Below are 14,263 nucleotides of genomic sequence, written 5' to 3' on the forward strand. Positions count from 1 at the left end.
TGATATCTTGGTAGGCACTTAGTTTCTACTCACAGCCTTTGGGTAACTCTTACCCCATGGCCAACTGCTGGGGAAATGTGCCGAGCTATGTACTACAGATTTCATCACCCTTCATAGTGGAACCATCTTATGTGGAAGCTCTACATGCTGAGACTGACCGTAACCAGTGCCTTCAGCATCTCTGTAGAGACTTGCTCTTACTAGAGAGATTTGCCCCCTAATCCTGCCCTCTTTCCTCTTTCAGGGATGATCATAGCAGAAGTACCAAGCTCCAGGTATTTACGAGGTTCACATAAGGGGATACAAATGAATGGAGAGAGCATGTATCATTTTCTTTGGCTCAAAATTAGCACCATGTTCAATGACCCAGCCAAAGAGTTGCAAAAAGTCAGCTTCCTACCAGATAATGAACTAACTGCCCCATGTATTCATATACCCAGAGGTTCCTGGGAACTCCCAGATATTGATTTCTGTTCAGATCCAGTTTTCTTGCCCTGATGGATCTCCTTCCCAAAAGGCAGAGATACGAAATAGCCTTCCAGAATCTTCAATTTTTGTTTATAGTGACTCAGCTGACAAGAAAAAGCCACCAAGAAATTAAGCTGGTGTGTCAGGAGTCAGGTCCTAGAAAGGTGCAAGTGCCATGCTATGGGCACTTGAAAGCCAACAGCCATGACCAGACTTGCATTTTAGAAACATCCCAGGCAGCTGGAGGGAGACAGGATGGAGACTAAGAGATAAGATAAGAAATTTTCATAATAATCTTGTAAGAGGTGTTGGGGCCTCAATAAGATCTGAGGCAGCAGGCTTAGAAACAAGGGGACAGACCTGAAGGATAGTTGGGAGATCCAATAACCAGGAGTGGGAGCCGGAGTTGGGAGAACAGAGGAGGACAACATGACTCCCTGCTCTCAGTCTGGGAATCAGCATCTCTGGCAACCCCTCCTTTGAGATGACGATTACACAGGGGTTCATGTTGAATCCAAACAGCTTTGTGCTATAGCCCACCCCTACCCCTTCACTCACCTCAAATATCTGAAGAATTATCACTGAGTTTTGTTTGGTTGGTTTTGGTTTTCCAGAAATGCCCTTGGTGTGTTTGACAGACTTTCAGGTGCATGCACGGGAGCACCTATCTAAGTCAACTTGGGATTTTATCGAAGGAGGAGCTGATGACTGCTGCACACGGGATGACAACATGGCAGCGTTTAAAAAGTCTGGTCTTCTGTATCCTTTCTATTGCTAAGTTAAGGTGCCCAGGTTGAAAGCTCTTTGGAAGGTAGCAGTCCTGGTTTCTGCCTCCAAAGAACAGAGTATTCAAAACATCATAATGGGCTTTTGTTGGTGGTGGGGATTTGGGGATTTTTCTCCACAGGTGAGTGGGTAACTGGGGATAGGATGGTTGGCGAGACTTTTAATCTTAGTGCCTCTGCACAGCTAGCACAAGTGAATCACTCTCTGCTGATCATGGTGACTCTGCCACTTGAAAATATAGCACAACAGTCTCATGGTCTCCAGCCCCCTGGGCAGGGAGGAGAAGCCAGCTGGGTAAACCAAACATCTCCTGAATGCCTGAACTTCTGGCTTGGAGGTATAACAGGAGAGAGGGCTCAACGGTGGAGGAAATATGGAGACCCAAGGATCTTGGGGAAAACAGGAGATTGATTCAAAAGAGAAGAGCTGGGCTGGCATAACAGTGGTAAAATAGGGGTCAGTAAACAGGTCAGGTCAGGTAAGGCCCAGTGCCTATTTCTGGATGGTCAAGTCAGACCCACTGTTTCTGGATGGTCCACAAGCTAAGGCTGGGCTTTTTTTCATTTTTAAATCTTTGACAAAAATCAAAAGAGGAATTGCAATATGTCAAAATTCTATGAAATTTCAATTTCAATGTCCATGAATAAGATTTTATTAGGACACAGCCATGTTCAGTCATCGACATCTTATCAGTGGTTGCTGTGATGTGACAACAGCAGAGCCACGTAATTGTGGCAAAGACCTCATGGCACTAAGCCTAAAATATATACCATCCAACCCTTTACAGAAAATGTTTGCTGACCTCTGTGATACTGAGGCCAGAAAAAACTGGAAAATGGGATGCAAGGTGAACACTATCTTCTGTGTTTTCATGCTTGTTGAGCACTATATTAATCACTTTAATTGTTTCCTCTCATGTGTCTTCACAAGACTATTAGGAAAGTCGAATTATTACTCCCATTTCACAGATAAAGTAACTGAGGCTCTCTGACCCAAGTTTGCACAATCAGCATTTCCAGAAAAATTTTTCTCAGTTTATGTACAGGAATAATAGTATTTTGTGGAAAACAAGCACTTTTGGACCCCGAAACTAACTAAGTCTCTGTTGGAACTTACATATAATAATATAATTAATACTTGTTAATACTTGTTAATTTCCCTACCTTCTTCTAAAGTAGTGTTTAAGTCAGATCTTCAATGAATTAGCCTCTAACAACAACAAAAAAAATGTGATCATTCTCTGGGATTTGTCCTCTTGCAATGACCTTTTCTTGCCTTATAGAGACTTGTGTCTGAGCTTCTCTAGTGTCTCAGATAGTAAAGAATCTGCCTATAATGCAGAAGACCTGGGTTTGTTTCCTGGGTCATGATGATTGCTGGAGGAGGAAATGGCAACCCCTCCAGTATTATTGCCTGGGAAATCTTGGCAAGATTTCCAGAGGAGTTTGGCATGCTACACCCACAGGGTCACACAGAGTCGGACATTACTGAGCAACACACACAATCCACACACACACAGACTTGTGTTTAACCTAAGAGAGAAGAGCCTAGAACCATGCCCTGCTCATTTATATCCATTCTAGTTCTTATTATGATGTATCAAAGCCTCCACATGCCAAGAGCCTGGTCACGGAGGCATGGCTCCAAGACACAGACCTCTGATTGAGCAGGCAGGGAACAGAAAGACTGTATGTGCAGTGGGAGTTCAGGGAAGGCCAGGTTAATGTGCAGTAGGGAGTTGGGAGAGGCTTCCCAGAAGAAAGGAACCTTCTGCTTGTCTATACTGCCTCACCAGCCAACTGTCCCCATGAGTGATGTCTTGGGACCCAGCGAGGTCCTAGACCTGTGCCAGGAATCTCCAGCAGCACCTTCACGCTGGAGAATGATTCCACCAACAGAACATCTCTTTGTTGTCCAGCACAGAATCCGCCTCCGTCCCCGGTACCTGAAAGACGTGTCTAAGGTGGACATGCGGACCACCATCCAAGGAGCAGAGATCAGCGTTCCCATTTGTATCGCACCCACCGGTTTCCACCGCCTCGCCTGGCCTGATGGAGAAATGAGCACAGCCAGAGGTGTGAGCTTCCCCCACCTTGAGGCTCCCCTCCCAAGGCCCTTTAGGTGTGCAGAGGTGTCCTTCAGGGCAGGGGCAACCAGCTTCTCTACGGAAGGGGCTTAGGGCAATGAACCTGGTTGGAATCAAGGGTAGGAAAAGGAATGGTTAAAGCTACATTTGCCTAACATTTCACCTAAGATTGCCAGTTTTCCATTATAAAGAATGGTTAGGGTGGGAGGGAGCTACAGATGAATAGGAGAGTATGAAAACCCCACCAAGCCATGCCAAGAAAGGGGCACTGGCCCTGTGGGGTAAGGCCTGCTTAGTGTAAGGCCACAAAGGGGAGGCCTTTCTTTGAACCCTCGTGGGCCAGGGCAGGGGCTAAATGCCGAGTCTCTGAATTCAGGACAAGTAAGAAAGACCTTACTCCTAACACAAGGTCCTGGTAGGTGCTCTTGTCCAAATGTTCCATTTCTCTTCTCCTCTGGGAAAGGTTGAGGGCAGGAGGAGAAGGGAATGACAGAGGAAGAGGTGGTTGGTTGGATGGCATCACTGACTCAGTGGACATGAATTTGAGCAAACTCAGGGTGATAATGAAGAATAGGGACACCTGGTGTGCTGCAGTCCATGGGTAGCAAAGAACTGGACACAACTTAACGACCGAAAAATGACATTTGATTTGATCATCTTGTTTGACAAAGTTTTTCAATGGGTTTTGTCTTCTTCCTAGTCCCCTCTCAGGCTCTTCCGTCATTTGCCACCACCAAAAAATAAGAAGAGAGGAGAAGGGAAAGGCAGGGGCAAGAATATTCCTGGGATTCATTTGTTATCTTCAACTGAAACCAAATCTTTGTTTCTCAAGTTGCCCAAGGCTTCCCTGGGGTCTTTTCCTTTGACTTTGTGTTATAGGAAGTGATGAATCCAAGGATTCTAGAGCTAAAGTGACATCCATCTGGTTAGGAACAAACTTGGCTGAGTTGAAATATGAACACCCTGTATGAATATGACTGCTTTACTAAATCTTCATGGTTGAGGGTGTCCGGTTGTTTTGGGCAGGAGAAAGCGATATCTCCTGTTGATGTTAGGAACTGAAAATATTAATTGTGATTAGGTCAAATTCTCTACCTGTGAGTTGTAGAACGGCAGTGACGTTAACCTCTTGGGGAATCCCCTGAAAATGATTAAAGTGGGAAATGAGAAAGATGCAATTGGCACATCATTGTCACTGTCATCATCATCACCATCATCAACAACATTATTACTAGCTTTTGTACAGTACCTCACTTCATAGTTTTAAAAAAATATACTTCCATAGCTGGTATCCTATTTAATCTTGCAAAAACCCTATGAGAGTGATATTATCATGTCCCCCCTTTACAGATAAAGAAAAAGAGACTCAAGGCCACACAGCTAAGAAGAGGTAGAACTAGTTTTCTTCTAACTCCAGATATCATGCTTTTTCCACTGCAAAGCTCAGTCATCTTGGAATTATGTTCTCAACCTTCGCCTTCTTTAGTTCCTTTCTGCTTCATTAATGGGTTCATAAGATGTCCATTTCCTATCTGAAAGCTGCAACATGTTCAAATGGTTTTGGGAAATGGTTCTGGGGACTCAATGTCATCTCTAGCCTGAAATATTTTAATGGAATATGGAGTTTATAAGACAAGTTATACAGTGGAGGCCCCAGGCAGTTTGATCAAACACCTCTGATGCCTGCCCGATAGGGAAGAAGAATGAAGTCAAGCTTTATCTTCACTCACAGGCAAGCTGGCCTGAAGGAACACAGACTTACAGGGCATTTCACCCCAGTTCAGAATGTCGCTGCCCTCCAACCTGAGCTGTATCATTTGCTTTGCAGCTGCACAAGCAGCCAGTATCTGCTACATCACCAGCACGTACACCAGCTGTAGCCTTGAAGATATCGTTGCTGCTGCCCCCAGGGGCCTGAGGTGGTTCCAACTGTATGTGCACCCGAACCGGCAGATAAACAAACAGATAATCCAAAAGGTGGAATCCCTGGGTTTCAAAGCTCTGGTCATTACTGTGGATGTACCCAAAGTTGGCAACAGACGACATGACATTACAAACCAAGTGGACTTGGCGAAGAAGTTATTGTTGAATGATCTCAGATCACCTGAGACGGTAGGAAAGATACCAGAGCCGGGTGGGCAGGTGTAACAGGAGGCAGATTTCCATCCCTCTTTCCTCTCTTCTTTCTTTCCTCAAGAAGTCATTGTTCTGTGCCTGTTCTGTGCCAGGCACTAGGGATGCAGCAGTTCAAAAAGCAGTTGGAGTTCCTGCTGCTCAGAACTTCGAGACAAGCAGAATATAAGACAAATTGTTCTCACCTCTGGAGCTGGCCAACCTGTCCCCAGAAGTGTTCTAGGCAGGGCTGGGTGTTAGGAAATAAGAAAGCTAGGGAAAGGAGGTTTTTTTTTTTTTTCCATGAAACAGGAGAGTAAAAGTTTCTTCCAACATTTTCTACTTTATGGCATACTTAGAAAACGATCACACATAGATAAATGGACCATCTGAAGAAGATGCTCCTTTTCAAGGTGAAAGCCTATGAAGCAGGACTGCCTTGAAAACTGGGCAGCAATATTTCTGTACACCTGGAATTTATCCATGGGGCACCAGAGAGCTACAGTGTAGTTTTTTGAACAAGGTGACTACAAAGGCACTTCCTCCATTAAAATCCTTTAGTCCAATGGGATGAAGTGTCCCAGAGAGAGAAAGCTGTGGTAAAGTTGGAATCCCTTGACTGCATTCGAAATAATGATACCAGCCTTTTCAGCCAATGATCAGCTGTGATACCCAGCCAAGTGACTCAATAGTTCTACCCTTTACCCACAAATTGGCCTTGAGGGTTTCTGGAATCTTAGCTCAGATTCCAGGGACACCTTGGGACCTATAGATATTTGATTCACATGGTGAGCCAAGATAAATATTGGGTAATATTTGACTTGGGCTTCCCAAATGACTCAGTGGTAAAGAATCTGCCTGCCAATGCAGGAGACACAGGAGATGTGAGTTTGATACTTGGGTGGGGAAGAGCCACTGGAAAAGGGAATGACAACCCACTCCAGTATTCTTGCCTGGAAAAGTTCCATGGAGAGAGGAGCCTGGCAGGCTACAGTTCAGAGGGTCACGAAGAGTCAGACATGACTGAGCAGGCACGCAATATCTGACTTAAGATTATTGAAGTACTGCTTAGTTATTGTTACCTTGTACATATCTCAGTCACAACAATCACATTGGCCTATAAATGTTTTTGCTTATCTATCTCACTTAATAAACTCTGAGCTTTGGGGGGGTTTTTTTGAAAGTAAGGACTGTGTCTCATTTGTCTTTGTGTTCCCAGATCTTAGCAAAATTATAGAGCAGGGACACAAGTAATGGTCAACAAATAAGCAATGGGAGTAAAAATTCTTTAACAAAAGTTTTGTTTGGAAAGGAGTTAGAAGTAGTGTTGGGTCTTACGGTTCCTCTTTTCCTGCTTACGAATGGTGGCTTTTCAAATGTGCCTCGTCTTTGGAATGAGAGTCTCAAAGGAATTCAAGGCTAAGGTTCTCTTATTCCCCACAGGTAAATTCAATGCCTTATTTCCAAATGTCCCCAATTGACCCATCCATCTGCTGGGAAGATCTCTCCTGGTTTCAAAGCATGACTCGATTGCCCATCATCCTTAAGGGGATCTTGACAAAAGAGGACGCAGAGTTAGCTGTGAAGCACAATGTCCATGGCATCATCGTTTCCAACCATGGTGGGAGGCAGCTTGATGAGGTTCCTGCTTCTGTGAGTAGAATGGCTTCAGAATGAGTGTGTTTGTAAGTGCTGTGTGTGTTCGTGCGTTTGTATGTGTGTGTCCACAGCAAGGCACTCTGTGATATCTGGTGCTCGTTCCCCTCTCCTAACCGACTGTGTTGGTTATATATATATATATAGGAGAAGGACTTTTAATCATTAATAATAGTCTAGTGTGTGCCAGGCTATTTTAACAAACTCAGACTCTGCCTTCACCCCTGCTTACAGACTTGAAGGTACCCAGGAACATAGCTCATTCTGGGGCCCCTTAGGTCCACAGGGCTGTTGACCACACAGCTGGGAATGAAAGAGAAAAGGTGGGAGATAAGATCCAGTAGAGAGAGGCAGAGGTGTTTTATTTTGTCTAAGGCTTCAACCCCGCCCTTACAATGTCACTGCTGCCTTTCTATCCCCTGTCTGAGATAACCGGTAAGGGAGACAGGAACAAGTTGCTCAAATGTCAGGAATAAGTTACAGCCCAGGTACATGGAGCAGACTGTGGTTCAGACACTAAGGTCACGGTTGACCACATTTGTTTTGCCAAAAACACTTAGGGCCTTAGCAATGGAGAACATTTCTAATTGTGCCACCTTAGAAGCAGAGAAGGTGGAAGAGAATCAAAAGTCAAAATGTCCTTTAAGAAGAAAAACATTAAAATGTTGTGTGCAGCCTGGATGAGAGGGGAGTTTGGGGGTGAGTGGATACAAGTATATGTATGACTGAATCCTTTTGCTTTCTACTTGAAACTATCACATTGCTAACTGGCTATACCCCAATATAGAATGTTTGTAAAAAATAAAATTAAATAAAAAGGACAGGTGGCACTAGTGCTAAAGAATCTCCCTGCCAATGCAGGAAACACAAGAAACCTGGGTTCAGTCCCTGGGTTGGGAAGATTCCTTGGAGGAGGGCATGGCAACCTGCTCCAGTATTCTTGCCTGGAAAATCCCATGGACAGAGGAGCCTGGAGGGCTACAGTCACGGGGCAGTAAAGAGTCAGACACGACTGAGTGACTCAGCACACAAAAGCAAACATTACAGATGGAAAATGCCCCCTTGGGGATGTTAAGAGATACCAAGTTTCTTCCAAGCTGTAAACACCTGAACTCTGTCGGAGCGGGAAATGGCAGGAGCGAGTCCCTGGGCCTTGGGAATGTAGCTACGCTGCTTTGACAGCACCTGCGGCCTCAAGCATAGAACCACGAGGCATTGCCCCAGCTTAGACCTCCTGGAGCCAGCCAAACCCAGGGGGCAGTGCTATCCCGTGACGCCCTGAGAGTCCAAAGGGAACTCTCTCGAGCCACACTTGTCTCTTGTTTTCAGATCGATGCCCTGACAGAAGTGGTGGCCACTGTGAAAGGGAAGGTTGAAGTGTACCTGGATGGTGGGATCCGGACTGGCAACGATGTGCTGAAGGCTCTAGCCCTCGGGGCTAAATGCGTTTTTGTGGGGAGACCCATCCTGTGGGGTCTTGCCTGCAAGGTGAGAGTAGTAAAATGAAAACCAACTGGAAGGCACCCCACTTCTCATTTGTTTCCATGTGCTTCTGTGGTTTAACCCCCAAGTTTAACCAGTTTTTGGAGGTGCCACAGATCCTGAAGGACAGTGACGCCTCGCCTGCCCCTCCACACTTCTTTCACAGCATGTTGTAAACTGTCAGGAGCTCTCAGCCCCCCAGTTTTCCTCTTTGCTTTCCTTTATTCCCAGCATAGTTCAAATTTCACAGCTAGCCCCCATCCTCCCCACCACAGCTCTGAGCTCGCCTAGAAATATTTTTTAAAGTTTATTTACTTTGCTGGGCCAGGTCTTAGTTGCGTCACGCAGGATCTTCAGTTTTGTGGAAGCATACGGGTTCTTTAGTGGAGGCACAGGAACTCTTAGTCAAGGTGCATGGGATCTAGTTTCCTGACCAAGGATGAAACCCAGGCCCCCTGCATTGACAGCGCGGAGTCTTCACCACTGGACCACCAGGGAAGTGCCCTCACTTAGTACTGAAACTCAGCCTGTGGTCAGGATGTTCCTCATGCCTCTTTGTGTCTCCTCTTTTCTCTGTCTTGTGAGCAGGGTGAACATGGCGTTAAGGAAGTTTTGGATATTTTAAAAAGTGAATTCCATACTTCCATGACCCTGACAGGTAAGTTTTTACCATTCTTTTCCTAACTCAGAACTGAAAGCAGGCCGTCTAAAGAACAGAACCTCGGGCCCTTCCTTCTCACTTGCCTCCCCCAAAAGCCAGAGAGGGCACAGAGGAAATGCCCGGGACAAAAGTGGAGTGAAAGTGTCAGTCGCTCAGTCATGTCTGGCTCTTGGTGACCCCGTGGACTGTAAGCCCGCCAGTTCCTCTGTCTGTGGGACTTCCCAGGCAAGAACATTGGAGTGGGCAGCCATTTCCTTCTCCAGGGGCTCTTCCTGACCCAGGGATTGAACCTGGGTCTCCTGAATTACAGGCGGATTCTCTACCATCTGAGCCAGTCAAGCCCAAACTCAGAATGTGATACAAGTGCTACAAAAGCAAGCGCAATTTCAGATTGTGGTAAAGAGGGTCCCATTTCACTCTGGCCTGCTCAGATCCCGTTAAACTTGTCAGATGTAGCTCTGGGGGATTCACGGATTGTGAAGAAATTATGTCACAGGGAAAGCATGGAGGAGCTGGGGAGGTGGAAGCAAGTAGGATGATAGAACAGAGAGAAGGAGAAACATCACCCTACGTAACCACAGGTAGCAAGACAAACTTGAGTATCTCAAAGTTACACACAGGCAGGTATCAGGCAAAAATGAGATAACTGTAAAGCAGTGCTCATAGAAACTTACATGTGTTCAGCAAATCCATGTGATCACTGGAATCCAGTGACGCTGTGAAATAGTGATTCTCAGCTAATGATGGTAACTTCCCTCTTCAGAATCATTTGGTTTGGGGGTGGGGGGTGGCTTATCTTTTTTTCTCATTGGCACAGTGATGCAGGGTTGGTGTTGGAGGTGTTCAGTACTCAGGGATCAAGGATGCTAAATGTCCTAAAATGCTTGGAGCTGTCTCATACAAAATTGTCCTGCCCAAACGCCAGTCATAGGTAGCTCTGTCTCCAATTGTCTTTGTCTGCTGTAGATGGTAATAGATTGTAATGCGAGAGGCAGACAAGATAAACCCAAATAAGACCCCCATTCATGCCTCAATTCTAAAGCTTGGTAATAGCAGAAACTTCCTCCAGAAGTAACAAAATAATGAATCAAGAGCTCTGAAGCGGAGCCAAGACCATTTTTGTGCCATTGACTTATTTCCACAGATGATGCTACCAAGTGTCTGCTATCTGCCAGGCACAAGGCAAGGTGTCCAGGTCTTTTCTAGTCTGGTTTTCATCAGCTATTTAGACAAGTATCTTGTACTCAGCATCCAAGCTACATAGTGTTCACTGGGGCTGTGAAAGCCTTTTGGGCTTAAGTAGTTTAAGCTAAAAACTTAGGCTAGCATTAATGCCAGTCCCTTTCAACTGAGTAGATTAAAAGGAAAAAAAAACTGGAGGAGTGGGTTAAGGCATCAAGGACCAGGACTGTCCATTTGGGGCCAATGCCTATGAAGATAAGTCAATAAATAACCCAAGGTTGCCAAGTCTACCCCATGAGGGCGAGGAGGGCACAAGTGTGAACAGATGTGGTGTTGATGTCTTTTGCCTTTGGGAGAGAGAGAGAGATGGGAAGATCTGTGAGTTTCTGCAGGTTCCAAGAGATTGAGGTGACTTCTCTTGCTCCCCCAAATATTTTCTCCTGTCTTTCCCCTGTCTTTTCTCCTGAAATTATGTCTGAACTTTTAAAACAGAAGCCTGGCGGGGAAATTCACAATAACAAAGCTTTTATATTCCACCAAAAGTTTATACTTAACAACCTTGGGATGGAAATAGAGGCTGGAAAATCTTTTTTGAAATAGAGGGTAGAGAGAACTCTTTTTAAGTTGGGTCAGGAAAAAAAGAAAGAAAAAACAGGATAATGAATACTTTTATGCCTAACTTTTTATATTCCTTTCCTTCTAATTGTTCTCCAATGATAATGTTTTGTTTAAATGCAGAGAAAAATGACTAATCAACAACCAAATGTGGGATGGGCAGGAGGGTTTGGGGAAGAAGGGAAAGACGAGAAAACCTAGGCTGAAGGGTATCCCTCAGCATTCTCTGTGGGTATCAGTCCCGCAGGAAAGACTCCCCAAGCTGATCCCTGGGGAGAAGGGGGTCTCAGGTGAGGGCTGTGTTTTTGGTGGAACTCACTCAAATAGAAAATCATAATGTGAAACCCCACAGAGTTTCACATTCAGTTCAGTTCAGTTCAGTCGCTAAGTCGTGTCCGACTCTTTGCGACCCCATGAACCGCAGCACGCCAGGCCTCCCTGTCCATCACCGACTCCCAGAGTCCACCCAAACCCATGTCCATTGAGTCGGTGATGCCATCCAACCATCTTATCCTCTGTCATCCCCTTCTCCTTCTGCCCTCAATCTTTCCCAGCATCAGGATCTTTTCAAATGAGTCAGCTCTTCGCATTAGGTGGCCAAAGCATTGGAGTTTCAGCTTCAACATCAGTCCTTCCAATGAACACCCAAGACTGACCTCCTTTAGGATGGACTGGTTGGATCTCCTTACAGTTCAAGATTAGCCCTTCCCTTCACAACGCATGTAAGATGCTTGACACAAAACCAACACCCAGGAGGTGATCGGTCAATATGACTTCTCTATACTAATTCTCCTGGAGATGTGTGACATTTTTCCTCTGTGACTTTGTGACATCACAGCCCTGAGAAGAGAACCCTATTTGCACGATTGTGAAATCAAAATAAGGTTAGAAATCAGCTTTTCCTAACTGTGAGACCATATGCCAAAACTGTATAAATAGGAATGTTGCAATCCCAATTTGTCTTGGAAAACAGAACTGTGCACACATAAATCATGTGTGCACAGACCTCACTTAGGTCTCCTCTCTTGTAAGGGACAGGGGCTGAAACAGAAGATTCAACAGGGGCTGAATCTTCTTGAGTTTTATTGCTTGAAATTACCCACTTTGTTTTAATTTAGCCAAAGTGTTTTAGTGTGAATATCCTCCTAAGTTACAGTAATGAAAAAAACAGGAATACATTGTAATTATGAATTCATCCTTAAACCTGTGGTGAACCTCTACCAAGAACAAGGCAGTGTCCCTGGCACCATGTGGGCCAAGACTGCATCTGATGAGTTTATACTGATAAGTAGAACAAGCACACAAATAGCACCAGGGCTTAAATGGGAACAGATGCCCCAATGTGTCTCAAAATGGTATCACACACTTTGATGCAACTACTGAGACATTTTTTACATAGCTTAAATATTTATTTCTACTACAATGTATCAGCAGTTTCTATTCTGGCATCTCTGTGCTCCTTGAGGAAGTCTACCCTCTCCAAAGCTGCACTATTCTGTCTGCCCCGTGGAAACCCAGAGCTGTCAAAATCATTGTCACTTCTGATGAGAGCACCTCTGGCTCCAAATTCCTGATTCTGCTGACTTAGTTCATTTTATGAGTTATTTATGCATCCCTCACCTGCCATTCCTGTCACCTATCATCAACACCAGGGGCTTCCCTGGTGGTTCAGTAGTAAAGAATCTGCCTGCCAATTCAGGAGACGCGAGTTTGATCCCTGGGTTGGAAAGACCCCCTGGAGAAGGAAAATGGCAACCCACTCCAGTATTCTTGCCTGGGATAATCCCATGGGACAGAGAAGCCTGGCGGGCTACAGTCCATAGGGTCTCAAGATTCAGATATGACTTAGTGAATAAACAAACATAAATCATCAACACAGTCATGAAACTCAACTCTTTCCTCTGCTTCCATTTTTGGAAAAAGAGCCTCTCGTTAATATACCTCTGTGAATAATACAGTTTTCCAGTTAGGTTTTTGGAGATAACCATACACACATCACAGATGGGGAAGAACTTGTGAAACGTTACATGTCGTCTGACTCAATTATTTTAAACTTCTTATCACCGGTGAATTTTCTTGAGTCCACAATTCTCCAACTGACATTATTTCTTTCTCCCTTCTCTTTTGCCATCTTATCTGGAGTCACTCTCTTCAATTCCTGTGTCTCATCTCTATGACAGTCCCAGTTTTGGATTTTAATTAAGAGCCTCCACTAAAGAAAGATATTCTGCTTTAAAAAAAATTTTTTTTAGAAGACAGCTTTATGAAACGTTCACCCCACCTTGTCTGCTTCCCTTGAGTCCTCATCCTCCCTGACTGATATTTCCTGTGTCCTGAAGGCTTATCCCGAGTGTACTCAATTGCTTCAGTCATGTCTGACTCTTTTGTCACCCATGGATTATAGCCCTCCAGGCTCCTCTGACCATGGGATTCTGCAGGCAAGAATACTGGAATGGTTGCCATTTCCTCCTCCAGGGGATCTTCCTGACCCAGGGATCAAACCGACATTCCCTGCGTTGCAGGCAGATTCTTTACACCTGGGCTACCAGGAAAGCCCCAAGGTTTATCTGGATGGCAATAAAAGTCAGGTGTATTCACTGCACACAAACTGACTTTTCAAAAGGCTGAAATACTGCTTTTATGTTTTTACCATGCCATTTTGCCATGGCTGTTTGTGAGCAGAGGCTCACAAAACAATTCCCAATATAATCAGAATTACGTGATATGTTCTGTATATATAACATTTCATTAGGGTGAGGACAAGGGTCAAGGCTTGTTTCTATCCCCACAGTAGGATGGTGACTGGGGTTTCAGAGAAATGGGCTTTTAAACTACATTTTTTTTTTTTAGGTTGCCGATCGGTCGCTGAGATCAATCAGGACCTGATCCAGTTCTCCAGGTTGTAAAGAAAGAGAGCCAATGGCCTGACTGCAGAGTTTGCCCACAGAAGGAAGACCAAATCACATTAGGGTGTATAATGCCCTCTTGCCTCAGTCCCATCCTGGCCAGTAGCTTATCCCTTCATCCTCAACCACTCCACCCCAAATCCCTCATCTTCCCCAAATACGCCAAAGCTCTTCTTTGCCTCACTGCCTTGTATACGTTGCTCTCTTGCCTGAAATCCTTCTCTGAAAGCAGAGATCTTAAAAGAGCAGATCAGCAATGGCTGAAATAGCAAGTGATTAAAACTATTTGAATATACTATGTTTCTATGA

General features: G+C 44.8%; 1 protein-coding gene across 2 annotated transcripts; it reads left to right on the forward strand.

Annotated features, from left to right (window-relative positions):
• The first annotated feature begins 1,075 nt into the window (after window positions 1-1,075).
• Window positions 1,076-13,954, forward strand: HAO2 (hydroxyacid oxidase 2). Of its 2 annotated transcripts, XM_055403731.2 has the most exons (7): window positions 1,076-1,215; window positions 3,178-3,329; window positions 5,169-5,452; window positions 6,896-7,105; window positions 8,438-8,596; window positions 9,179-9,248; window positions 13,899-13,954. In XM_055403731.2, the coding sequence occupies exons 1-7, from the start codon at window positions 1,085-1,087 to the stop codon at window positions 13,952-13,954; spliced, it is 1,062 nt and encodes a 353-aa protein (XP_055259706.2). In that variant the 5' UTR covers window positions 1,076-1,084. The 2 variants fall into 2 exon arrangements, with proteins under 2 accessions (XP_055259706.2, XP_088691020.1); XM_088834894.1 differs by lacking the exon at window positions 6,896-7,105 and having other exon boundaries at window positions 1,085-1,215.
• The last annotated feature ends 309 nt before the right edge of the window (window positions 13,955-14,263 follow it).

The sequence above is a fragment of the Moschus berezovskii genome, chromosome 4, assembly GCF_049115385.1.
Source record: "Moschus berezovskii isolate FMDL1 chromosome 4, NW_MosBer_1.0, whole genome shotgun sequence".
NCBI lineage: Eukaryota > Metazoa > Chordata > Mammalia > Artiodactyla > Moschidae > Moschus > Moschus berezovskii.